Source organism: Mesoplodon bidens (genome assembly GCF_964165515.1).
Source record: "Mesoplodon bidens genome assembly, chromosome: 7".
In the NCBI taxonomy this organism is placed as follows: domain Eukaryota; kingdom Metazoa; phylum Chordata; class Mammalia; order Artiodactyla; family Ziphiidae; genus Mesoplodon; species Mesoplodon bidens.
Window position 1 is genome coordinate 102500729 of NC_138164.1, and position 24918 is coordinate 102525646.

General features: G+C 51.3%; 1 protein-coding gene across 8 annotated transcripts in view; it reads right to left on the reverse strand.

Annotated features, from left to right (window-relative positions):
- Nucleotides 1-1619: 1619 nt before the first annotated feature.
- Nucleotides 1620-24918, reverse strand: part of AMBRA1 (autophagy and beclin 1 regulator 1) — a 177820-nt gene continuing 154521 nt past the window's right edge. For all 8 annotated transcript variants that reach the window (XM_081239519.1, XM_081239517.1, XM_081239518.1 and 5 more), the window contains 4 exons: nucleotides 19288-19427; nucleotides 12064-12156; nucleotides 10596-10789; nucleotides 1620-3180 (listed from right to left, as the gene is read on the reverse strand). In XM_081239519.1, the coding sequence (XP_081095645.1) occupies nucleotides 2696-3180; nucleotides 10596-10789; nucleotides 12064-12156; nucleotides 19288-19427 (912 nt within the window). In that variant the 3' untranslated portion in view covers nucleotides 1620-2695. The remainder of the gene's footprint in view (nucleotides 3181-10595; nucleotides 10790-12063; nucleotides 12157-19287; nucleotides 19428-24918) is intronic.

Sequence of the window (24918 nt, forward strand, 5' to 3'; positions counted from 1 at the left end):
TCTGTACTCTCTACCTTTGATCCAACTGGGTCCATAGACATCTTGGGTCCACAGAACTGCTCTGAACCCATTTCCTCATCTCCAAGTGGGATTGCTGAGCTCTGCCCCGCTGGCCCCATAACCTCATCATGATATGCAAGGGGGCCCATGAAGGCCCCACTGGGGAGGCTCCACCCACACAGCAAGGGCTTTCTAAGGAAAGAGGTTGGTGTGGGGACGGAATGTGTTGACAGGGGCCTCCAACAGGCAGGGGCTGGGTTCATCCTTGGCCAGTAAGGACAGAGGCGAGGCCAAGCAGGACTGAATTTAGGTCACTTCATCCACAAAGCCTCCTCATACCCCCTTTTTCAAAGTAACAGAATACGTCAGGGTCCCATCTGGGTTCAAACCCTGGCTCCACCATTTAGTTGTGTGGTCTGGATGTACCAGTACCCACCTCAGAGGGTTTCTGTGCTACGGACTGAGAGATAATAAACACTGAATCCTTGGCACACGGTTTACATTCAACAAATTCATAGTCCCCACACTTGGACCACGTAATTCTTTCTCCCACTGCGGGCAGTATGTGGGTGTAGGGCACACATTGCAGTGGGCGCCCTTCTCTTTCCATCCTTTAATGCGTAGCTCAAACCTCACCTCTTCAAGGAGGCCTTGTCTTACAGAGCTGGAAGTAACTTTAAGAGGTTGCAGAGTACAAGCCTTGCCTCCTAGAGGGAGAAAATGAAGCAAGAGAAAAGGCAAGTGGCCTGCCCAAGGTCTCACAGCTGATGTGTCTTAGTCCAGAGTGTGCTGTAATATAATAGTTTTCCAAAAACTTCTAGTGTTCCTCACCATATAACTCTTCACAGTTTTGTATTATTTGCTTGCCCATTTGATCTTTTGGTTTTGCCTCTGCTGGGGCAGAACCTATACTTCTGTATGCCCCATAGTGTCTGGGACAGAGTTGAGCACACAGAAGTTACTCAAGAAGTACCTGTTGCTGGCAAAAAGCCCTGGGGTGGCTCTGATTTCCCTGTATACCTCTGTGAGAGCAGGGTCAAACATCCTTCTTCCGCTTTCTAACTGACTTAAAACTAAGTGTCCAAGGCCCATGACTACAGCATGCCCCTCAGCTGCTGTACTGACACAAAGTAAAGGGAAACCCGAGCAGCCAGCAAATGGCATCTTTGGGGGATGCCTGTAGATAAGGCCAAGCTCCCTGCTGGCCAACCCAGACACCCATTATGGGTGCTTTCCCAGGACTGCAGGGGAGCCAGCTTTCTGGCCAGTTACATCTTCACTCCAGGCCCATCATCCTGGGTAGGAAGCAGTCACGACGAACCACCTTAGATCGTTCTTACCTACCCACCTGTTACTGTGAAGGTTGCTCCAGTCCTTAGCAGGCCCCTGGGAAGCAGGAGGTGGAGGCACAGACGCAGCATGAAGCAGAGGTGGCAGCCCTTACCTGAGTGGCTTCTGCTGAGGCATCACGGGGCTCCCCACCTAGGAGGACAGCAGCACCAGAAACAGTGCCTGGGAGAACCAGGGCGGCTCAGTTCAATGTCCTCCCCCGGCCTCCCATCACTACCCCCCCGCCCAACCCCCATGGAAACAAACAGAGAGGAGACTGGTGAGGGGCATGTCATCATTTTAATGATGTAGATCTTTGGTGTTTCCCTCATTAGCAGTCAGACTATCCCCTCTCCTCCCACCACAATGTTTCTATGATGAGTTACAAACAGAAAAGAAATCACATTTTCATACTAAAAACAAAATAATCAGAGCCTTGATTTCTCCACTAGGAACTACATGTACAGTTCAAGATTCCACATGCAACACCTTAAATCACAGACCAAGACCTCACATTCTGACCTGGAGTCTCATCCCCTCCCCCAGCCTTGGGCTGGCTTTGGCCTAGGCTCAGCTAATACTGACACCCACAGGTGCTGCTCTGAGGGCCTTGGGGGGTGGTGGGGAAGGAGGAGCTTGGTGGACAAGCACTGGGGGCTGGCCAGCCTACACCCCCCACTCCTGAGCGAGGACCTGCCCACCATCCCTTGACCCCATCCTGTCTCAAGCAAGCAGGCTGCCCCATTCACTCCATGGTTGTTCCCCACCAGTAAGTGCAGCAAGTCCCTGTCCTCAGGAATCCAGAGGCCTGGCCTGACCCGACTGTGGTCTCTGTGGGGTAAGATGATCAAGAGAGGCTGAAGCTCTGGAAGGCTCAGAGATGGAGCTGGTTTCTGGGAGCCAGGCCGCTCCTCCTGCACTAGGGCTCCTAGTGGCTCTGCCTGCACTACAGGTGAACAGGGAGAAGCTGGCCCACTGGCCACCGTCCAGGATGGTTTGGCCCAGATCTGGAAGACTATTCACCCTTCTGAGGGCTCTCTGCCCAGGGCTGAGTCCCTTGAGCCTTGTTTCCAGGAGAAAGGGGGGTTCATGGCAGGGATACCCATTTCCACCTCCACTCACACTGAGCGCAGCAGTCTGTGGCTCCCCTGGGTTCCAGATCCTGCAAGGTTCTAGTTCCCAGAGGCAAGCCTTGCCCCTTTGACTGCCTCATGCTGGCTGACTCAGACTCCCTCTCGACCCCCCACCCTCTCGCTCCTGTTTCCTGACGCAGCCCGCGGCTCTTCTGCGCATACAGTTCCCAGTCAGCTGTGAGGTCCGGTTTCTGCTCAGCGGTTCGAGGGGAGGCACCAGTGCACACACATCTCTACCTGTTCCGTGGCTCCCCACTGGGGCCCGCAGCCTCCCCCAGGCTGCTGCCCCCGCCATCGGGAAGGTGGTTGTCATTGGTGAGGTCGCAGTGCAGGGCTGGTCCCTCAGCGCTGGGAAGGGGGACGGGGGAGGAGGCGGGCAGGGCTGCCTGGGGTGGGTCCCGCGCAGGGGTACCAGGCCGGTCCCAGGAGGCTGTCCGGGGGCTCAGGCCTCGCTCTGCCAGCTGCCCAGCTTCCGGGAGCAGTCCCCGAGAGGTGGAGGGCTGGGGCGAGGGGGCGCGCGCGGCCCCAGGCTCGGTGCCCGTCTGGGAGCTGCGGTGAATACGGTGGCTGACGATGATGTTGTTGCCAAAACCGCCCATGGAGGCCATGGTGGTGCTCTGCTCCCGCTGCACCACGGCCGTCATGCCCCCCTCTGCCATCAGCCGCTGGATCCTGCTGAGAGCGTCCTCCCCGCTGGCACCGTACTCCGAGCCCTCGCCTGGAAGGCACAAAGCAGGAGGGAGGGGATTAACGGCTGGCCTGGGCCTCTGAGTCAGGCAGGCCACCGCTAGTAGGAACTGGGGGATTCTAGCTCAAAGCAGAAACAAGAAGAGGGCCGATCCCTCACTTCAAGAATCAGTCAGGCGACAGACGAATGGATAAAGAAGATGGGGCACATGTATACAATGGGATATTACCCAGCCATAAAAAGGAACGAAACTGAGTTATTTGTAGTGAGGTGGATGGACCTAGAGTCTGTCATACAGAGTGAAGTCAGAAAGAGAAAAACAAATACTGTATGCTAAAGCACATATATGGAATCTAAAAATATGGTACTGATGAACCTAGTGGCAGGGCAGGAATAAAGATGCAGATGTAGAGGCCAGACTTGAGGACACGGGCGGGGAAAGGGTAAGCTGGGATGAAGTGAGAGAGTGGCATGGACATATATACCCTACCAGATGTAAAACAGATAGCTAGTGGGAAGCAGCCGCATAGCACAGGGAGATCAGCTCGGTGCTTTGTGATGACCTAGAGGGGTGGGATAGGGAGGGTGGGAGGGAGGCTCAAGAGGGAGGGGATATGGGGATATATGTATACATATAGCTGATTCACTTTGTTGAACAGCAGAAACTAACACAGCATTGTAAAGCAATTACACTTCAATAAAGATATTTTTTTAAAAAAGAATAAATCAGGGACTTGAAAACTAGATAAGACTCCCCGAACAATCATAATTCGTACTTCTGTTTTACAGGTGGTGAAACTGAGGCCTAGGTGGCCGAGGCTGCTCAGCTGGTTAAGAGGCAGGGCTGGACCAGAAGCTGGGAGTCTGGTTTTAACCCTCTGGGTACCACAGGCAGACTGGTCATGCAGCTAATGCAGGCAGCCCAGACAGCTGGCTATGTCTGCTCCTCCCTGTCTCGGGTAACCTGGTAGACCTGGCCCTGGAACAGGGTGCACTGCCTGGTCTTTGGAAAGCGAGGGCACCGTACGGGGTGTGGCTAGAAGGCAAACGGTCTGCTCTGCTCCGTTTCAAAGCTGTGCTCTCTCTCTTCATTGTTGTTCTGTTTATGTCACTTCCTAAAAGCACACGAGGAAGACGACTTTTAACTGTTCCCTAGAAGGCATTCTGTCTTCTCCTCTTGTCCCACTTTACTCACCAACTTTTCCAAGTTATTTCCCACATACTCTTCTCCCGGGGCTGGATGCCTGATACCCTCATTTTTCACTAGAGGCAGCCAACTGCCCCAGCCTGAGGCTTCAGCCTGCACCTCTAGGGAGGAAGAGAGAAGGTTCTGCTCTTTCCCCAAAAGCCTGAGTATTCCCTTGTCTGTGAGCAGACAAGGCTTTGGCTCAGACCTTAGTTCTGCCACTCACTAGCTGTGTGACCTAGGATAAGTCCTTTGCCACCCACATTCCTGTTTTCTTTTATCTTTTTTTGGCTGCATTGGGTCTTAGCTGCAGCATGCAGGATCTTCGTTGAGGCACGCAGGATCTTTTGTTGCGGTGTGCAGGCTTCTCTAGTTGTGGTGCACGGGCTTCTCTGTAGTTGTGGCATGCGGGTTTTCTCTCTCTAGTTGCGGTGTGCAGGCTCCAGGTCATGTGGGCTCTGTAGTTGTGGCGCGCGGGCTTTCTTGTTGAGGCACGCGGGCTCTCTTGTTGAGGCACGCGAGCTCAGTAGTTGTGGCATGAGGGCTTAGTTGCCCCATGGCATGTGGGATCTCAATTCTCCGACCAGGGATCGAACCCGTGTCCCCCCTGCAATGGAAGGCGGATTCTTCACCACTGGACCACCAGGGAAGTACCCCTCAATTTTCTGACTTGCAAAAGAGGGATGAAACATCCAGCCTGCATGGTGCCGGGCAGAGGGAATGAGATAATGCCCGTTACGCACCTGACACACAGCGGGTGCTCAGTCAATGGTGGCTGTTGTGAATAACCTGGACTCTGCAGGAAGAGCCCCACCCTGAGGGACCTTCCTCCAGCCTGTGTTCAGCCCCCACTGGGCAGACATTCAGTCCAAGCCTGTGGGCAACTCTGATCAAGGCTCCCAGGCTGCCAGGGCTGCTCTACCAAACTATGTCCAGATTTGCTTCCTTTGGCTACCTGTTGGCCACTTTGGGATTCTGCAGTTTGGGCAGCTTTGATGGTGAGGTTTGAACTTTTTTGGGGGTACTTGTTGTCAAGAGCTATCTTTGCAAGACTTTCTTTGCTCCCACACTGTCCAGTGCCTTCTCTCTGCTCACCTTGTCAGAGCTGGATTTCCAGGCAGCCAGTTTTGCAGCTTAGCTGCATCGAAGTCCCGTTAGATCTCTCCCTCCTTGCGAGTGCTTGGCAGGCATGTGCTGGTAGTTCTTCCTCTGGGTCTCAGTGAGACAGTTCACCCCAGAACTGAGTAGAGACTCCGCCTGGGCTCTCACTTATGTCCAGCTTGCTTTTCTCCAGATTTTCTAGTAAATTCTACCGCCCCCACCTCCAACCCCTCAAGGCAAGCTGCCCTTACGTGCTTCCCCCTCAGACAGCTCAGTGCCAACTCCCAGGGCAGAAGGAAAGAGAACCTGAAGGGCTCTCAGAGTACTTCTCTCAAGGGAAAAGCTGTTCAGCAGTGAGGAAAGGTCAACCTAGGGCTTTGGTGCCAGCACAGCTTCTACGCTGTGAGCCAAAAGGGCTACCTGGAGAGAGCCCATGGGGACCTCCCTGTGCTCACGGCCACCGCCACAGTTTTCCAAGAACGCTATGCACTGAGGGCCTCCCCAGCCCGGCCTGGGGTATGCAGTAGGCTGGCCCACGGCCTGCTTGGCCTTGGAGCTCAGTGGGCTGGGCTCTGTGCCCGGTGAACTCTCAGCTCTTTTCCTGTAGATCACTTCGAGGGGCAGGACAGGTCTGCCTTGGGGCCCTAGGGGAGCTGTCACAGTTAGGATCTGGGCCCTCCTGTCCTTTCCCACTGTGCCAGTGGCTCCGGGCCTGGCCACCTCTCACCGCAACTGTGGCTGTCTTTCCTAAATGGTCTTCTTGCTTCTCTCTCCCCTTTCCACCCAGCCTCCATGCTGCTGTTATTACCATTCTAATTCAGCTCTGATCCACTGAGTTCTGGTTAAGTCCATACTCTGTTCAAAACCCAGCAGCTCCAAGAGTCCTCAAGTAGTTAAGGTTCTCACCGTGACACTTAAGGGCCCTCTCTGGTCAGGTCCTAGCTGTTTCCCTGACCATCCCCCTTCCTGAACCCAGAGACCCAGCACTGCTGTGTGCCCAGCGCCCCTACCTGCACACACTGTGGGTGCTCTACCTGCCACACACCTGCCCATTTCCCCATGTCCGAAGTCCACTTGTTTTCAAGGGCCAACACAAGTACCACCTCCCTCACCCTGCCTTCCGTGGTCCCCAGCTGGGAGTGGCTGCTCCTGCTCTGAGCCCCACAGTGACCCACACCTCTCTGCGTCAGAGTTCTCTCCCTCTGGGCTCTAAGTTCCTGACGGTCTCAGACTAAGTTTTATTCATCTTTGGGCTTGCACTTGGCATCTACCTGTTGAATGTGTGGGTGAATAAAGGGCTCCCAGGCTGCCTACAGGCATTCCAGACTTCTGAAAACTGGTCACATGTTACCCTTTTGCTATGGGGACACAGTTATATGTCTGTTTCCTTTCTGGACTTATTTCTGAGGGTAGAGACATGGCTTCATCTCTGAATCGGATTCCCTCTGCAACACCTGTGGATTCATGCTGCCTAATACAATACTAGATGTAAAGTAAGTACTCATAAAAGATGGGATAGAAGAGTTTAAAATGTACACACAGATGATTTCCTCAGGGCTGCGTGTAGGTAGCTTCAGCCTAGAGAGCTGTGAGCTGTGCTCGTCTCTTGGGAGCTCTAAGTCAAGGCTGCGAGCCAAGGTAGGCAGCCAGCACATTCTTCAAGAGGAAAACACACTGGGGTCTGAGAGAAGTGGCAGCCATGGTTAGGGATCCAAGCTATTAGCTCCAGGAGCAGTGGCGGCCACAAGGGTTAATTCTGCTGTCTCCTTCCCTGTAGCAAAAGCATTTCTTTTTGTCTCTGAAAAATGGTAAACTGATTTAGTGTTGACATGAGATCATTTCCTTGGCAAGTTCTAAGGTACGTTCTGGATGCAGAGGCCAGAATGGGATCAGGAACTTCCCATAGTGCCCAGTTCTGGGGGTTTCACTGCCCAGAAGACGGAAGCCAGATTGCATCAGAGGAGGAGCTGACCTCAGGGGGCGCCCTTTCCTTCCCTTTTCACATTTGCTCTTCCCTGGCCCAGCTGGTCTGTCATCTTCACCAGACAACAAAAAGGTCCAGGCAACCCTTCTCAGGGGTCAGAGGCAGAGCCATGGGCTCCCCAAACAGTGCAGCCCAGCCAAGCTCAGGGGCAGGGCCTTGCCTGCGCTCAATTCATTCATTCCACACACTTCTTGAGCGCCCACTGTGTGCCAGGCAGGCACTGTATCAGAGCTGGGAGCAAACAGTGAGCCCAGGGAATGCCTCCCCTCCCTTTCTGAGTGACAGGGTAGGGAAGCTTTAAAGCTGGACAAGTAAAAAAGCCAACACCTGCAAATTTCCCCTGTGGAGGGCTCTTCTGGGGAGTCCTAGACAGAACTGAATAGATTTTAATAAAATTCTCATAGAACATGAAAATGAGGAGTAGCCTGGGACCCTTCAGTGCTAACCAATGGGAGAGGGCTAGGGGAGGGGCAGGCCACAGAATGGTAATCACAAATCGAGCTGGTTGCCCACACTGATAGACTGGGCCCTGGTGTGTGGAAGGACAGAGAGGGGGGTATCCCCCAACCAGCCCCACCTTCTAGCTAAGCCCAGAAGAGCTAACCAACTTGATGAGCGGTTTCCTCTAGTAGTTTTGCCAACTGGGAGACAGAAGGCAGGTGTGTGTGTGTGTGTGTGTGTGTGTGTGCCTGTGTGTGTGTGTGTAGCTGCTGTGTCTGCCTGCTAGATGGGGAAAGTGGACCAGGAAGGAAGTCTGAGCCCAAGAAGACTCTTGATTCCTGCTCCCCGTACCAGAGCGGCAGTAGCGGATGGTGGTCAGTGGGGTAAGCACCTCAGAACAACGTTCCTGGCCCCAGGAGGGACGAGGCTGGCCAGTCACACGCATTGGTCAATGCCCCACACATCTCCCCCCCATACTTCTTTCTAGGTGTGGGGCTTTCTGAAAGGGACTATGATGCTGTCCCTTTCAGAGCTGGAGGTCCAGAGCTCCAGGCAAAGTTCACCAGGCCAGACAGATGCAGCGAGCCACCCTGAACTACCCTGCCAAGGCTCCCGTTCTAGAGAACAGCCTATTCAACTGCTGGCTCTGCTGAAGAGTGCCTCTAGCCTCTGAAGGGCTCACCCTCCACCACCTGTTCTACTTTGCAGGGAGAGACTGGGAGAGAATCAGGTTCTGGTCTCAAACTGGAAAACAGAAACTCCTTCCTCCTGCCAGCCCATCATCCGCATCCCTAAACAGGAAGAAAGGAACTTATCATTGACTGGAGGTCAGAAATCAGCTGATGCTAATCAAGAAATATCAGAGACTTCTTTGGGAGGTGAAAACACGGGTGGATGCTCTTCTTCTCAAGTGGGGAGCCCCTGCTGCACTTCACTTTCAGGCTGAAGGCCTCACTTCTGACCCAGGTCCTTGTAATCTGCCCTTCCTGCTCATCCAGCCTCAGTCTCAACACGCGCTGACAGGCCACGAACAAGAGCCCACTAGTGAGTGGCGGTGCAGACTGTAATGTTTTTGAACTTGGTGCCCTTGCAGCTGCTGTCCCCTCCGCCAGGAATGCCTGCCCCCTGCCCCCATCCCACTTTGCCTGACATTTTCCTACTTATCCTTGAAGACTCAGCTCAGGGTCACCTCCTCCAGAAGTCTTCCCCGAGCCCCACAGTTGGAAGCTGGCCCCCCCTCCTCTGTGGCCCCGAGGTCCTTATCGTGTGAAGCAATTACCTGCTGGGTGCCTGCCTCCCTGTCTAGACTTCCAGTTCCTTGGGGAAGGACCAAGGCCTATCTGTCTTTGCAACCCCAGTGGCTGATGCATGGAAGACAGTCAGTAAACGGCCATGAGATCGCAGCAGAGGGGCCGCCTCAGACAAGGACTTCCGCCTGGGGCTGGCCAGCTCTGTCCTCTTCAGTGAGGCTCGGAGTTGTGTCGGGCTGCTGCAGCCGCTACCTCTACACCAAGGGGTTTCCACCCAACAGATGTAGGAGGTGGCCTGGGCCACAGACCAAGAAGGGACTTAACTGCAAAAAGTGTCAGTTCCTGGCAGCGACAGGGATAGTGCCCTGATGGGGGGCTGCAATTTGGAAAGCTGTTCCCTGGAGGTGACACAGGCAGATTAGTTACTCCTTGCCTGATAAACACCTGTCCTCTCTTATGGTCTCTCTTGAGCAAATGGCTTAACACGGACCTAGGAAATGTGGGTCTGTTTGGAGGCTGCCTTGTCTGGAGCCTGGAGCAGCCAGGGGCTGGGGTAGGGGGTAAGGACAGTGACTGAGCGAGAACAGCCTATTTAACACAGCTGCCAACACACTCCGAAGGGGCTCGAGCGCTACCGCTGGGAAGTGCTAATTGGTTCTTAGCAGTGTGAGGCCGGCGCAGAGCCAGGGCGGAGCTGGCTGAGCCACACCTGCAATAGGTGAGAGGAAGGGGCTGACTGCGCGCCAGACTGCAGTCAAAATGGCCACGAAGGGGTTTCCCTGGTGGTGCAGTGATTGAGAGTACGCCTGCCGATGCAGAGGACATGGGTTCGTGCCCCGGTCCGGGAGGATCCCACATGCCGCGGAGCGGCTGGGCCCATGGGCCATGGCCACTGAGCCTGCGCGTCCGGAGCCTGTGCTCCGCAACGGGAGAGGCCACAGCCGTGACAGGCCCGTGTACCGCAATAAAAAAAAAAAAAAAAAAAAAAATGGCCATGAAGCACGGGTGTGTGAGGGCCTCACCTGTGGCAGTCCCGACTCTGCCAGGCTGGCGGCAGGGGGAGACAAGCTACCCTGTGGGGTGGTCCTGGAAGCCCGAGGCCTGGGGTGCGTGTCTCTGAAAAGAGAGCTCACAGCAGGGAGTCTCCTCTATCTAGGTGACTCTGTGCTCGCTCTCCGGAAGAACACCCTGGGTCCTCCAAGTTTTAGAGGATAAGGAGGTCAGGGTCCTTGGTGGGACTGAGCAAAGCTGTGAGAGCAGCTCGGCTTGCCGGAGCAGTGACCCAGATCAGGGGAATGACCTTCCTGCCCGAGGAGGTGCCACCACATGAGGGGCACTCACCCTGACGGCAGTGGTGCTCGCCCTGCACCAGCTGTCCGTGTGGAGGGGCCGGGAGCCTCAGGGAGGGGTGAGAATGGTCCCAGCCCCCACCCCACGCCACTCTCCCGGTCTCATTTCCCCTCTAGCATTACACGGCTCCTACCTTCACCAGGACCCGAAGCTGCTGTCCCCGGCTCCTGGATCTCCCTCTCTGTCTGTGTTTCGGCATTCTGCAGCTGAAGGGCCAGAGTCTGGGTGCCCTGAGATGTCACTGAGGTGGTGGGGTTCCGGGGCTGCAGCCCAATTGCATTCATCAGGCCCATGTCTCTGTCTGTCCTCCATGTGGCTCTGCTGGTGCTACGGAGAGAAAGGCAGAGCGGAGTCGGGCAGGGCTGGGGACAGCACATCACACACAGCTCCGTGTGCTCCATGCCAATCCCCAGGGCATAGCCTGGACCAGGGCCTGCAGGCTGAGAGGCCCGCTCCCGCAGCTGCCTCCCGATGGCAGTGAACTCGCCTGTGTTCTCCTCCAGATCACTCCACACCCCGGGACAATGAAAGGAGGCGGCAGACCCGTCCAGTTTTACAAACCCAGCTGGTCCAGTCACTCAAACGAGGGCCTTTCTGGGGAGGTAGAGATGGCTGATCTTAAAAGACGCTTCCTTAGATTCAGGAAGCCACTAGCTGAGCTCCACGGGACAAAGGGTGAGCAGCCGAAGAGGGCCCTTTCTCTCTTTAGCTTTTCCTTCCTTCTAACTATATGCTGACAAGATTCCAGTTTAAATTCTTGGAACTTCCACTGAATGTCCACTTTGGAGGAAAAGCACCAGGACTCCTGTGAAGCTGCTCTGGGATCCTCCTTCGGGGTCTTCTGAAAATAGACTCTTAAAAGCAGGGAGGGCCAGCTGCCAATGAGTAGGGCCCAGGCCCCAAGCTATACACCCCCTTCCTTGGGCACTTCCTAGGCACTGACCCTCAGGACAGCTCGAGCTGGCAGCAGAGGGAGCCCAGGACTTTCAAGACAGTCACCAGCCGCTCCTATTTGTAGCTGCTTCTGGGGATTACTCCTCCAGCTGTGCCCTGTACTTCCTCTAGGAAGCAGTGATTGCTTTGGCTTTATCATCGACCCAGGACTTTCTCTCAAAATGTTCTAGTCTTCGTTAATGAATTAAGTGATGAGAGGATCAGTACCAGGTTCCTACTCTCTCACTGGCCCCTGGGGAGGGTCTGTTCCTGGGCTGCAGCTCTGGGCAGCTTGGACCCTGAGGCCTGGGTCACGTGGGAGACTGCCCACAAGCAATCTCCTAGGGAGGGCATCCCTCTCCAGTGTCCACTCCTCTCTCCTCACCGCAGCTCGCCCAGACACCACACCAGAATGAGAGGGCTAGACGGTGTCCTAGCTCGTCTTAAATCAAGGCTCTGAGGGAAGAGGTTCTGTTCTCTTTCTTAGCCATGAAACACTCTTCTCGAACGAAATCACGTGCAAAAGCTCAATGCGTGAAGCAGATCAAAGAGGAGCTGCTCTGGTTGAGGACGGGCAGCTACAGAGCCCTGGAGCACAGTCTGAGGGCACTGCTCCAGAGCCCACTGGTTGCAGAAGGGAGGGCGGGCCTCCTCTTTCAAAAACTCACCCAGGCCTCTCACTACTTCGGCTGCTGGAGTGAACAGTGAAGACAGTCTCATTCAGCTGGTCCCAGTAGTACTCAACACCAGAGTTTAAGGCCCTGAAAATCAGTTGGGAAGGAGAAAAGGTGGAAGACATTAGATAGGGAATGGCCAGAACTCCTTGCAATTCCCTCCTTCCTCTCTCCTGGGGCTGGGCTGAGGCCAGGACCAAAGATATTCCTGCATCAGGATACTCAGTGTAGAGAAGACCAGACGAATCTCCAACAGCCCCAAAGCCTGGAGTGGTGGCTTTAGCCTCTTCCATCCCCCAGAGCCTAACTGGTTCCTCTTTGGGGCTAAGGATGAGCTAAAAAATAGCCATGCCAGTCATAGGCAGTGAGTTCTGCGTGTTCTTCAGACATATGAGAAAGGAGCTAAGATGGCCCTGGAGACACCAGGTGCCATGGACAGCCCTATCTAAAGGGCGTGCTTAGTGCTCAGAAACAGAGAGTGCAGGCTCTCACCATTGGGTCTTCCCTACAGCCATGGGGTCAGGAGAAAGGAAAATGAGGGCACCTTGACATATTTACTTTGCCTGGAGCTCAGAAGTCTAAGCAGGAAAAAGCTCCCACTGAGCCAGAGAGGCCCACATCTCTTTCTATTCTGGCCCTAGAGGCTCCTTTGCCAGGTAGAGGCTGGACAAGCAACTGGGAGAGCCGAAGATGACCCGGGAGGGCTCACAAACTTCCCCTGGGGGAGGGAGGAGAGAAACTCCAGCAGCGATGGGCTGGACTGCTGACAGCAGAGAGAAGAGCTTCTATCCATCAAGTTCTCTGGGCTGCCAACCTTTTCCTGGTTCCTTCTTTCCCTGCAATGGAGTATCAAGCAGTTTCTTCCAACCCCATGCAGGCAAAACTGCCAGAAGGGAAGCAGTGGCCTCTTATCTTTCTATACTGATGTGCCACCTCAGGCAGCAAGCCTGGCTGCCAGTGGTGGGTCCCAAAATGCAAGACAGCTACCTAGCACCAATCACATGGTTGAGGGTGGGGTGCCACTGATGGTGGTGAAGGAAGAGGGATATGAGTTGGGAAAGAGGTGTCTCTGAGCCCTTTGATGAGAACTCCAGTGTCTACGTAGAGATTGTAGGAGATACTCAAAAAAGCTAGCTCCGCTCCTAAGAGGGACAGGGCATGCATATGTGCTTGAGGAGCTCTGCTATAGACTGAATCCCCCCCAAATTCACATGTTGAAACCCTACCCCCAAAGTAACTGTATCTGGAGATAGGGTCTTTAGAAGGTAATTAAGGTTAAATGAGGTCATAAGACTGGGACCCTAACCCAAAAGGACTCTGGCCTTATAAGGAGAGAGAGAGATCTTATTCTCTTCCTCCATCATGTGAGGACACAGTGAGAAGGTGGCTGTCTGCAAGCCAGGAAAGGAGTCCTCCCCAGAACTCAACCATGCCAGCACCTGATCTCAGAATTCTAGCTTCCAGATGGTAGAAAATAAATTTCTGGTGATTAAGCCACCCCGTCTTGAGCTGACTAAGAAAAGCTCCAACGGAAGCCAGTTTTTTAACCTAGAGGCTGAGGTCACCTTCCTTTAACGACAGAACTTCTTCAATAAAGAGCAAACAAATGAAAGTCAGTGGGTTGTGAGGATCAGCCAGGAAAAGATGAGTTGGGGGGGGGTGATGTAAGGTGATTCCTTCCTAAATGTGAGGATTGGACAGGGCAGGGGCCTGATGGGGCCTGCACGGTGAGCAAGTGCATGTCAGGAGGCTGTGCTACCTCAGGTGAAAGGAAACGGGCCTAGGCACTGGGACCCCAAATCCATCACTAGAGGGGCACTAAGATCCTGGGGATTAGGCTTTACCTGTGGGAAAGAGCCACAGCCAAACAAAAGTACTCTTCCTCTCCCTGTTCTGGACTAAACCCCTCCCAGCTCCTCTTAGAGGGCAGATGTGGTGTGATCTTCAGACGAGCCCTCTGAAAGAACATCAATAAAGAATTAAAGTTCAGGGTAACAACACCTGCGGTCAGGTGGCTGCCTCTCACGGCAGCCCGGGGGCCAGGACCGAGGTCAGCACTCTGAGCCGGGACACCTCAACCCGAATCTCCGCCACTCCCATAGCCGCACAGGAGGTGGCGGGCCATGTTTCCTGGATCTCAGCGAGCTGCTGTTTCTCCTCGAGACCACAGGGAGCTGAGTCACCAGACACTCAGCTATTTTTGTGAGGGTTGTCTGAGAACAACAGGGCATTGGAGAGCAAAGGTGAGAGAAGACCTTACGTGAGGGAAGAGGCAAATGACCAGAAACAAAAGCAGAGGCCCCCAGAAAACAAAGCCACCACTGCAATTTTTGATGAGCAAATCTTGGCTGCATGAGGCTCCACATGAAGCCAGCTGCCAGGGAGTCTCTGATTTACAAACTTGTCAAGATTTACTGACAGGTGGCAATACCACGTGGGTCGCCGCCAAATCCTTCGTCTGTAATTCCTGCTACCCAGGGATGGTTAGTGACAACAAACTGCTCACACCAAACCTATACCAAACCATGTATTGCGTGACCAGGCACCTTCCTTCCCATCTCAGAGAAAAGGCCACCTGAAGGCACACTCTCTGAGCTGCGACTGCCAGCATGATGCTGATGGTCAAAGAGTTCCTCAAACACTTTCCATCTGGTAGCATGTGCCATCAGCTCCAGGCTATGAACTCTGGCCATTTACTGAGGATATCAACTGCCAAACAGAACAGGAGTGATGGAGGCTATCAACATGCTGTTCCATTCTCCCCCCCACCCCGACCCCAATACTCTCTGCTCCCCACTGAGAGGTCCAATTCCAGCCATGATCTGTTCTACCTTCTATGGTCAGACCAGCTTCAACTACGACAAGCTCATGGATCTGGTTGAAATTCCAGGCACTGTACCAAGGAAGAGAGTTGAAGATACCCTCTCTGGCTACTGAAACTCTGAGTGTTCAATATTCAGTGTTGCTTATTTCCATCTGTAAGCTAAAGAACAGTCCCAACCCTCTCCTTCCTCCTTGGACCTCAGGGAGGATGAATGAGTCACCACTGTTTGCTCTAGGTTCTTCCTGGAAGCTAGACAAACACACAGAGGGGTGAAGAAGAATGGGAAAGGCCAGTCAGGGTCAGCCTTCCTGGCTTCCTTCAACAGCCTCTGTGAGCTGTGCTTCTGGGCTTGGTTCAGTGACTCCTCACAGCTGGGGACCCTTGGGGCTCCCTGAACACAGCTAAGAGCCAGCCTGGCTTCCTCGGTGGTGAAAACGCTCTCACACAGAACTGCCCTCCTCGGCAGTGAAAGCGCCGAGTCCTAACCTCTGGACCGCCAGGGAATTCCCCCCAGCCTACTTTTCTTCTGACATGAGTCTCTGAATTCTGTCTTCTGAGCTGACTCTCAGAGGTCTTCCCAGCACCTCCCCACCCCGCCGTTTGTAGGGCTGATCTATGAGACGGAAGTGAGCAAGCAGCCCCTCACATCAATCTGGCACTTCATACCCACCCTGGTTACTGATGGGGGGGGGGTTGGCTGGGCTGGCAGACAGCCAGAGGCACAGGAGCAGCTTGGGAGGGGTGGTGGGTCGGACAGCAAAGCAAAGGAGAAAGGAGCATCTCACTGCTGGGAGGTGGGGTGGGGATCAGGCTATCAGCCACTGAAATGGCTCTGTATATGGGTGGAAGGGCCAGTGGTCCGTCTCCTCACCTGTCCTAAGAATTTCTGTGCCTGGAGAGATGGAGTGTTTCCTTAGGCTTTTTTCTACTGTCAAGTGGGGTTTTAATTCCTTCAAGAGATGCCCAAGGAGCTTGTTACCTCTGTCTTTGTGCTTGGAGAGAGTGCCAAGGCTGAGACAATGGAGGAGAAATCAAGAACAGGATTGAAAGCACAAAATGTGGTAAAGCTGCCTGTGCCTGAGACAAAGGCAGACAACCACCTGTTTTGGAGGGAGGGCTATAATCCTGGCCCAGCTGGCTGGCTGGCTGGCTCATGTGCCCTTGGGAATGGGTGTGCCAGGGAGCTGTGTCACACAGGGCCAGGCAGCAGGCAACAACCCTGAGCTTCTACTTCCCTATTTATTTGTTCTCCTCGTTCGAGGCCGGAGATCACTCAGAGACTGTTAAAAAAGATGTACATGTTCTCACTTATCCTCTCTCATTTCTCACTGCATCAGTCACCTGACCCACTTAAATGCCTCAACATGATCTAGAGCTGCATTCTTCACCTGATGTCTTAAAAGAGTTACAAAATTATATGTGTGTTCTTGCGGTATATTCTTCTGTGGAAGAGAGTATGTTGCTTTCGTCAGAATTCTAAAGGGGTTTTTGATTGAAAAAAGGTTAAGAATCAGCTACAGGAAAGAGCTCTGGATCGGAAAATTAGAAAGGCTCATTTTGTCACTGATCTGCTGGGAGACCTCGGGTGAGTCGTAACTTACTTACCTGAATATTGTTCATAGTATTTCCTGCCTAAAGTACAGAAATGAAGGTGATTGAGAACTGGAGAAGCTTTGGACAACTTGGGACAAAGTCATGTCCATCTTAATTTTATATGGTACCCTTAAATACTGGGCTTAAGGTATGGGGCATTTACCCACACAACCCAAGAAATCAGAAGAAACAGGAACACCAAAAAGGCAGGCTCAACTGGCTCTCTCTGAGTCCAACACAACTTGGTCTGTGATGGGGTGCTGTTCGCTGTATCAAACATTAGTGTTATCTTTTTTTTTTTTTTTGCGGTACGCCGGCCTCTCACTGTTGTGGCCTCTCCCGCTGCGGAGCACAGGCTCTGGACGCGCAGGCTCAGCGGCCATGGCTCACGGGCCCAGGCGCTCCACGGCATGTGGGATCCTCCCGGACCGGGGCACGAACCCGTGTCCCCTGCATCGGCAGGCGGACTCTCAACCACTGCGCCACCAGGGAAGCCCATTAGTGCTATCTTGTCATGGAAAAGACTTGAGTTGCTGGTGGGTAAGAGAACTCCCCAGGCAGCTCAAGATGGCTCCAGCTTGCTGAGACAGTGGATGCTGAAGATGACATATGGGGAGAAAAGAGAGGCCAAAGCCAGCTTCATGTCTGGCTGAGATGTCTGTGAGTCACACCAAGTATGTAGGCTGGGGTTGTAGACATAAAAGCTTTGTGGGGCCACGACAAATTCGGAGCAGAGACACTGCCTCTGTAAGAGCAGATCGCTTTTGCAAGAGAAGGGGCTGGGAGTCTGGTTGGGACAAAGGTTAGTAGCTGGAGCCAGGGACAAGACAACAGTGCTAAGGAAGGCTGTCTTGGAGAATCAGGGAAAGAAAGGCCTGTAACTACAGTGTTAGTAAGAGTGAAATTATAATCCAGAATTCTTTTCCAGTTTTGGGAAAGATGCCTATTAGAGTCCTCTTATGAATTTCTAAGAAAAGAGGAAGAGGTAAGATAATGTGCTTTGGGGAAAAAGAAATCATTCAGGGAAGACTGATCCTGAGACTACGGACAGGCTGGAGGGAGGGCAGAAACGGACAGATCCAGCACCTGGGTTAACAGTGGCACAGTCGTGAAAGAGGCAGGCTGTGTTCTGGAGAGGCACCAGGAGCTAGTGAAAGGGGCTCTGTGGACGGGAGTCTGAGGAGAGTGTGGCTGGCAGAACCAAGCAGTCTCCCAGCTCCAAGAGCAGCTTGACTAGGTCAGGCTGAGACAGCAGCTTCCCTTTGGAAGGGGCTCCGAAAACTCTAGGTGGAATAAAAGAGCTGTCATCAGAACCAGGTTTTCTTTCTCCTGGGCCACCGACCTAGCTCAGCTGACAAGGGCTCAATCACCAGTCACCTACCAGGCCACAAGAACTGACCCAAATACACACTTTAGGAAAAATCACCAAGGGCCCTATCAAAAGGCAACATGGACACTCCCAGCAGCCAAAGACCCTACCAGACCAGCCACACCGTGTGTGTTCTGTGATCTGCAGGCCACCCTTGGAGAAGACTCTGCACCAAGTGAAGGACAACATTAGGACCGCCTGGAGGCAGAAGTGGCATTTAGTCGCCTGGAAGCCCGAAGTAACCCACGCAGCAATCAGCCTGATCTGCACTGAAGTACAGAGTTTCACTCTCCCCACCTGGCTGGGTCTGGAAATTGATGACAGACCTGGCTGATTCCCAGGGTCTTGAGTGAAAGGATGCCTGAACAGACCTCTCTCCTCCAAAAAGCCAGAGGAAGGGGAGAAGCGGGTTTCATCAGGACTTAAGACAGAGATGCTTTGGTTCCCTGTCACCTCCTACCCCCTACTTCAATCAAGACCAGTTAATTATCATTTTTATTCTAAACTAAGCTTTTCAATCTGCCTTCACTATTATGAGCCAGAACCCCAAGCAGAAAGGAAAACAGGCAGGACACAGACAGAGCCAGGCTGTCAGAGATCCGTAGCTTGACAAATTAGGGCTTTAATATTTCCAATTTTGTTTCTTAGGTTAATGTCTATGGCATTTACACAAACCTGAGACCACCTGTTGAATTTTTCAAAAAGGGTTTAGAGGGCTTCCCTGGTGGCGCAGTGGTTGAGAGTCCGCCTGCCAATGCAGGGGACACGGGTTCGTGCCCCGGTCCGGGAGGATCCCACATGCCATGGAGTGGCTGGGCCCGTGAGCCATGGCCGCTGGGCCTGTGCGTCCGGAGCCTGTGCTCCACAGCGGGAGAGACCACAACAGTGAGAGGCCCGCGTACCGCAAGAAAAAAAAAAAGGGTTTAGAAAAGAATCTTTGATATCTATGCTTTTGCCTGCAGGGAGACTTTACTATCACTAGGAAACCAGAGAAGGAGGGAAAACAAAGAAAAAAAATACTGCCTTAGATTTAAAAACACCTAATAACTATACCAGTCTTTTGAAGATTTTTGGAATGGAGAGCTAACCTTACCATCCCCTAGGTGAAAAGGACACTTTAAGGAGTGATGCCGAGAATGAGTCAGGCTCTAGCAGGATTCGAATTTCCCATCTAGAAGACCCCACCTCGGCGGGGGTGGTGGTGGTGGTGGTGTGATGAATTGGGACATTGGGACTGACATATATACACTAGTATGTATAAAACGGATAACTAATAAGCACCTGCTGTATAAAAAAATAAATAAAATTCAAAAATTAAAAAAAAAAAAAGACCCCACCTCACTGGCCAGATCCACAGGCGAATGCTGATGACTCCAGTCCTCAGCCTGGATGACCCCGAGTCCCCACCCTGCCAGCCCCTTGAGCCACTCACTCTGGTCGGCAGATCACCAGGTCTCCTTTGTTGGTACCATAGGCCAGGCCGAGCCCTGGCTCGGGCAGCCACCGGGCAGAATTGATGCTGACATGTCTCCGCTGGTCAGCAGGCATGGGATAAAGGACGTTGAAAACTCTCTGGGTGAGGGAAAAAGAGGGAAGAAAAGAGAACGGGAGGAGAAACAGTCTGTTACCAAGAATAACACAATCCAAGGGGAACAAAGTCCCTCCTATAGCCTAGAGCAAGTTAACCACAGGGAAGAAAAGAGATGGTTGGACTGGGAATGGGATGACTCTTAACATGTATCTGAGAACTTGGGGAAGCACAGGGGAGGGTGGGACCCTCTTACTTCAGGTGAGGGCTAAGGACTGTCAGGAAATACCAGGGGCATACTTGGACCCTTCTGCATGAAGCTTCGCTATGCTCTCCTCACAGCCTTTAACATTTCTCACTTCATCGCTTTTAAGGTAACCCCCTGGAAAGCCCCATGCAGAGCCTAGCACACCAGGAAGGACTGCCCCAAACTTTCCTCTGACCAGACAAACCAGTGAGAGCCAAGCTCCACTGGTAGTCCTGTTACCATGGAAATCATAGCACTCTCACTGTAATGGGGAACTGAAGGTGATAGGGGGGCGGGAGGGGGTGATAACATCAAAGAACATTCTTAATTCATCTAATTAAAAGCAATGTTAAAACTGCTATTGTTAAGGAAACCTAAAAGGTGCGATAAGATGTAGGAAGCAGGGCAGAGGGGAATCCTGAACACACAGGTATAAGATTTCTTTCTAGCTTTTATAAATCACCATTAAACAGATCAGTTCCATTTTTCAAAGGGAGTCTCCTTTCATTAGTCTACATCTTTCCAAAGCTACTATTTCCTCAGGGGGCAGCTTAGCTTGTCTCAGGTTGGGCTGAAGGTGCTATCTGGCTACTGATCTACACAATGTTCCAGAATCGACTTTAGTCAGAGACAGGGGCAGGGCAGTGGAAGAATGAAGGGCATAATTTAAGAGTCAGAAAGATCTGGGTTTGAGTCCTGGCGTCACTGCGTCACAACTTCTCTGGATCTCAGTTTAAAAAGAGCACCAACACTCAAATAATAGGGGAGATTAAAAGAAATGATGTATATAAAATGCCTGACGTGGTGCAAGCTCATAAATGGTAACTCTTGTTCGTATTACCATGAACCCGCATCTGGGGCTTAAAGAAAAAACAAAAAACAAACAAGAAAAACACGTCATCAGGCCCTAGGAAAAGGACGTGAGGCTGAGAATCTATAAACTGGAGTTTTAGTCAATACAATGTTTTCTCTTTTAGCCTCTTCAGGTTTTTATAAAATAAGGATGAACTTCATCTGTCTTTACCTGTCCCTAAGGGTTGATGGAAGGGAAAAAAAATGAGAGAACAAATGAGAGCATGATTTAGAAAGTAATATTAAAAAATGAATTTAGGGCAGTATAATAATAATTATTTTTCTGATTATCCTGATGAGAGACCCCGCTCCCCCAAAAAGGTAAATATTGAGCTAAGGGTCCACGCCATTTACAGAAATCAAGTGATAAGAAGTCCTGCATTTGGGAACTTGTTCATGTGCCTTGGGTAGCATCTGAAAGGCCTTTAGCAGGACAGCCTCTGGACTAGAGAAGACAGTACCACGTGTGCTCGATGTAATGACACACACAGAGAATCCTGTTCTAAAAGTTCCCCGGCTTTGTGGTGCTGAGAAATGTGTCTGGGCAGCTTACAGCACACTGCTGGAACGGCCCTGTTATGGTCCTGAGGTCGAATGGGTCTGTTACAAATATGGAACTGGCTCTGGTTCGAGGCATAAGACAGACTGCCCCATGGCTGCTGCTGCCTTAAGAACCTCCTGCCTCCTATGCCCTCCCCATCTGACTCAACTCCAAATTTAAGAATTAACCAGGGCTCCTTAAATCTTTGGTCTGAGGAGACTACTGAAAAAGAGCCCAATGAAGTTTATGAATTTCTAAACTAGTCATCCAGAACATGCTTGCCTGACCTTTGGATAATCCCTTCCTTACACGTACATACCTGGCAGGAGCCTGGAATGAATTCATGGCTACTCCTCTCCATCGGCCTCACTACTGGCTGACTGTCCACAGAGATGGCAATGCCAGTCTTTTTCCCTTTGCACCTAATCAACTCTTTTCCTTCAGGTCAGGGGATGGATGTGGTGCCTTCATCCTTTCTCACAGAGGTTTTCACTTTTCCAGAAGATAATCAATGGTTTCTGTCCAACCTATCGGCTATATGGTTAAATATGACTTAATATACAAATCAAAAGGACAAAGTGGCTGTGATCAGACAACTGTGGCTGGGATCACTTAATCTGTTAAATTTTTCTTCTCCCAAAGGTCAGATAATATAAGCTGGGGATACACCCAGAGTTCAGAAGGGATGTGTGTTAATTTCAGTGGGTTGGATGAAGGGAGCCTTATTTTTCGCCTGTGGCAGTTCTAATGGGCTTCACAAGAGTCTCCCTTAAAATCATAATGATTCATTATTGCAGGTAATGGGCCAGAGGGCCAGAGAAAGTGGTCTTGCAAGAAGGGAGACAATGCAGTTAGTAAATCAAATGCTTTGAGGTTGTGCTGAGTGCTTTGACCATGGTCTCACAAGAACAAGGACTCTTTTCTAGAAATGTTCCAGACCAGGAAAGAAGCAAACAAGCCTCTCACACGTCACAAATTTACCTTTTATAGTCTGTTGCTGCAGAGGGATTAACAAGCAAATACTATCAATTTGCTTCTAAGTACAGGAACTTGCTCTGGGGACAAAACCATCAAGAAGCCAGTATGATGGGTGACCCAGCTTAGGTGAGACAAGGTCAGAGCGACTGGAGAGAAGTAATTAAAGGCTGAGACCCCTAGACCTTGCTGCACAGATATTCACAACCTCCATGGCTATAGGAGTCATGGGGTATCGATTTGTCCTCTGACTCTGGCAGCTCCCCACCCTGCCCAAGTCCTTAAACAGTGTTGAAAGGGCAGCTCCCAAGAGCCCATCTCCTCCAGTGATTGGGTATTAGGCTAAATCCTGCTTTGTGGCAGGAAGACAGAAAGTGCCACGTGAAGATCAGTAGCCTCCAGAATTCCTGATATGCACTTGCTTACTTATCACACTCTAATGTGGGGGTGAGAAGGAAGGGGATGACAAGGAGATGACACAGAGGATGCAGGATGGGTAGGATCACTGATTTATAGGTTCTGAGAGGTCATCTGATCCAATGTTCCTATTTCACACATGCCTGGAATGAAAGGACCCTAGAGGAATGAGAATCTGGCCCATTTGGAAAAACACCCAGAGGTGTAGTTTCCATTCCTTTCTCTGGCCGCAGTTTAACAGCTCTGAAAGTACCTCACGGACAGGAACTACCCCTCACAATTAGCCCTAGAGACAAGAGAATACTGGGCAACAAGCTCCCCAGTGCTGACAGATGGCTATAGCTCTGGCTACTCCCAAACCATTTATGGTTTCGGCCAACAGTCTTTCCAACCCAGTGACTGGGTGATCTGTGAGTCTCCTCCCAGATTTCAATGGGGGCTGGCTCCATAAACCCGAAGTTCATCAGCACTGACAAGAACGAAGATCCGAGACAGTAAAGGAAGCTCTGGTCTTTATTTTAAGGCACTCCAAATATATCTCCAGTAAAACCTTCCTTAACTCTAGTCAGGTGCCCAGAAGCTCCCTGTCAGATGTTAAGGACAAAGCCGGGGACCTGCCAAAAAATGCCTCCCCGTCTCTGACAAAAGTGACACCTTATGAAGCTACACCACCAAATTCCATTATACTGGAGGAGGATTATCAGGTTCTGGGGCCCCTTTGGTGGGGGTGGATACAAAACCTGGCTGTGGATTCATGTTTGCAGAGGCCTGGTTTCAACCTGTCTCCGGGGCAGCTATTCCCTGGTAGACGACAAATGCTGACAGAAACCCCCCTCCCCAGGCAGGCTGTTCTCATTTCTGTATAACATCTGTGAAGGGAATTGGGATCAACGAGCTAGAAGGAACAAATTCTTTAGAGTCAGTGCAGTCTCAGCATGTCAATAGGGAATGAGTCAGGTCACCAAGATCTTTACAGTTCTAAGGAGTGGGAGAAGATAATTTCCCTACTTCAGGGGTCCAAGACAATCTCTTGTACCTCTTGGCTCTATCCCTCGAAGTCTCTAATAGGAAGTAGGAACAAAAGAAAACAGTTCCCAGATCAAAACTAAAAGGGTCTTGTTTCTTGTTCAAAGATAGGAAAAGAACGAGAGGTAGCCAGGGGAACTCAGTGGGAAAACTTCTTCTCCATCTTTTTAAAATTGAGAGGAAAAATGTATTGCTGCCCTCAACAAGATGCTTTCTTTTCTACCACATGTCAATAAAGCTCACACCATTAGTCCAAGTAGCAAACTGCATTGCTCAGATCAGCCCAAATAAGCTAAAAGAAAAAAACTTTTCGGTTTTCTTGTTTACATTTGGGAATCTCATTATCCTTAAAGCTGGAAACTTGCCACTGTGGCAAGAGGTCAAGTGCGGTCGGCAGATCTCCCTTGTTTTAACCAAGACAATGAAAGCTGGTTGAAGGAAGAGGACAACTGGAAACTGAGGCCAGAAGGACCATGAGAGAAGTCACAAGCCAAAGGGGCTTTGAGAAAGAAAGGAACTGTGAGGAGGAGAAATGCCTTCTGGGTCGTGATGAGAATCAAGGGAGGCTTGAGAGGGTTACTAGAGGAGAATTAACTCTCTGGAAAGAGGAAAAAAATCAGTGGAAAGCAGATGCTAAGAGACAGCTGACCTTTCCATTGGAAATGGATGGCTACACATCTTGTCGCAGGCTGAGAAATGCACACATCCCAAAACAGGCGGGGGGAGGGATACTACGGTCATCCTTTTTTTCTTTTGGGTTGATTTGCTTAGATTCATCAGTTACTGGAGTTTCTTCATCCCTAGGAAAATGTGATTGTTTTCCAGAACCTTTAATTTCTTTTACTGTCTCTAAGCCTTCTTTATATTCTACTTTGGAGTTTAGAACTCATAGAATGTTGATTTTAAAGTGGTTATTTCAAAACAAAAATCGGAATACCAAGTCAGTTTACTTTCGAGACTCTTTGTTCAGTTGAAGCAGGAACAAATCTGCCTAGAACACTCTTGTTTAAACCAAAGCTCCCCCAGCAGAAGAGCAAACAGCTCCTTTTCTTATCTCTTGGGAACTTGTTGCCCTCCTCTGTTCCTGATAACCTGATGCCTTGTAGTTATTTCCAGCCAATCTCCTGTGATTTGTTGAGACCTACAGACTTTGTCTTATTCACCTGTTCCCCTCAAAGAGATCCCAAGGACAGTCAGAGAACAGGAATTTTATTTTTCAATTGGCCTGATGCTTTCCAAAGTCCATCTCTGGCCATTAGGATTGAAGCGCAGAGATTACTTCAGTTGAGGGATCTACTTCTGTGCTAAATCAAATACCAAGGCACTCAATGCTCCTGGAACTCCCAGAAGTTAAAATAATTGCTTCCTCCTGTGCCCACACCACTGTGCACAGCACAAGTTCTTGACCTTCCTCAGTTTTCTAAATCTCAAAGGAAATGGCCAAATGAGTAGTTGTTCTAGATATTCAGCTCAGATA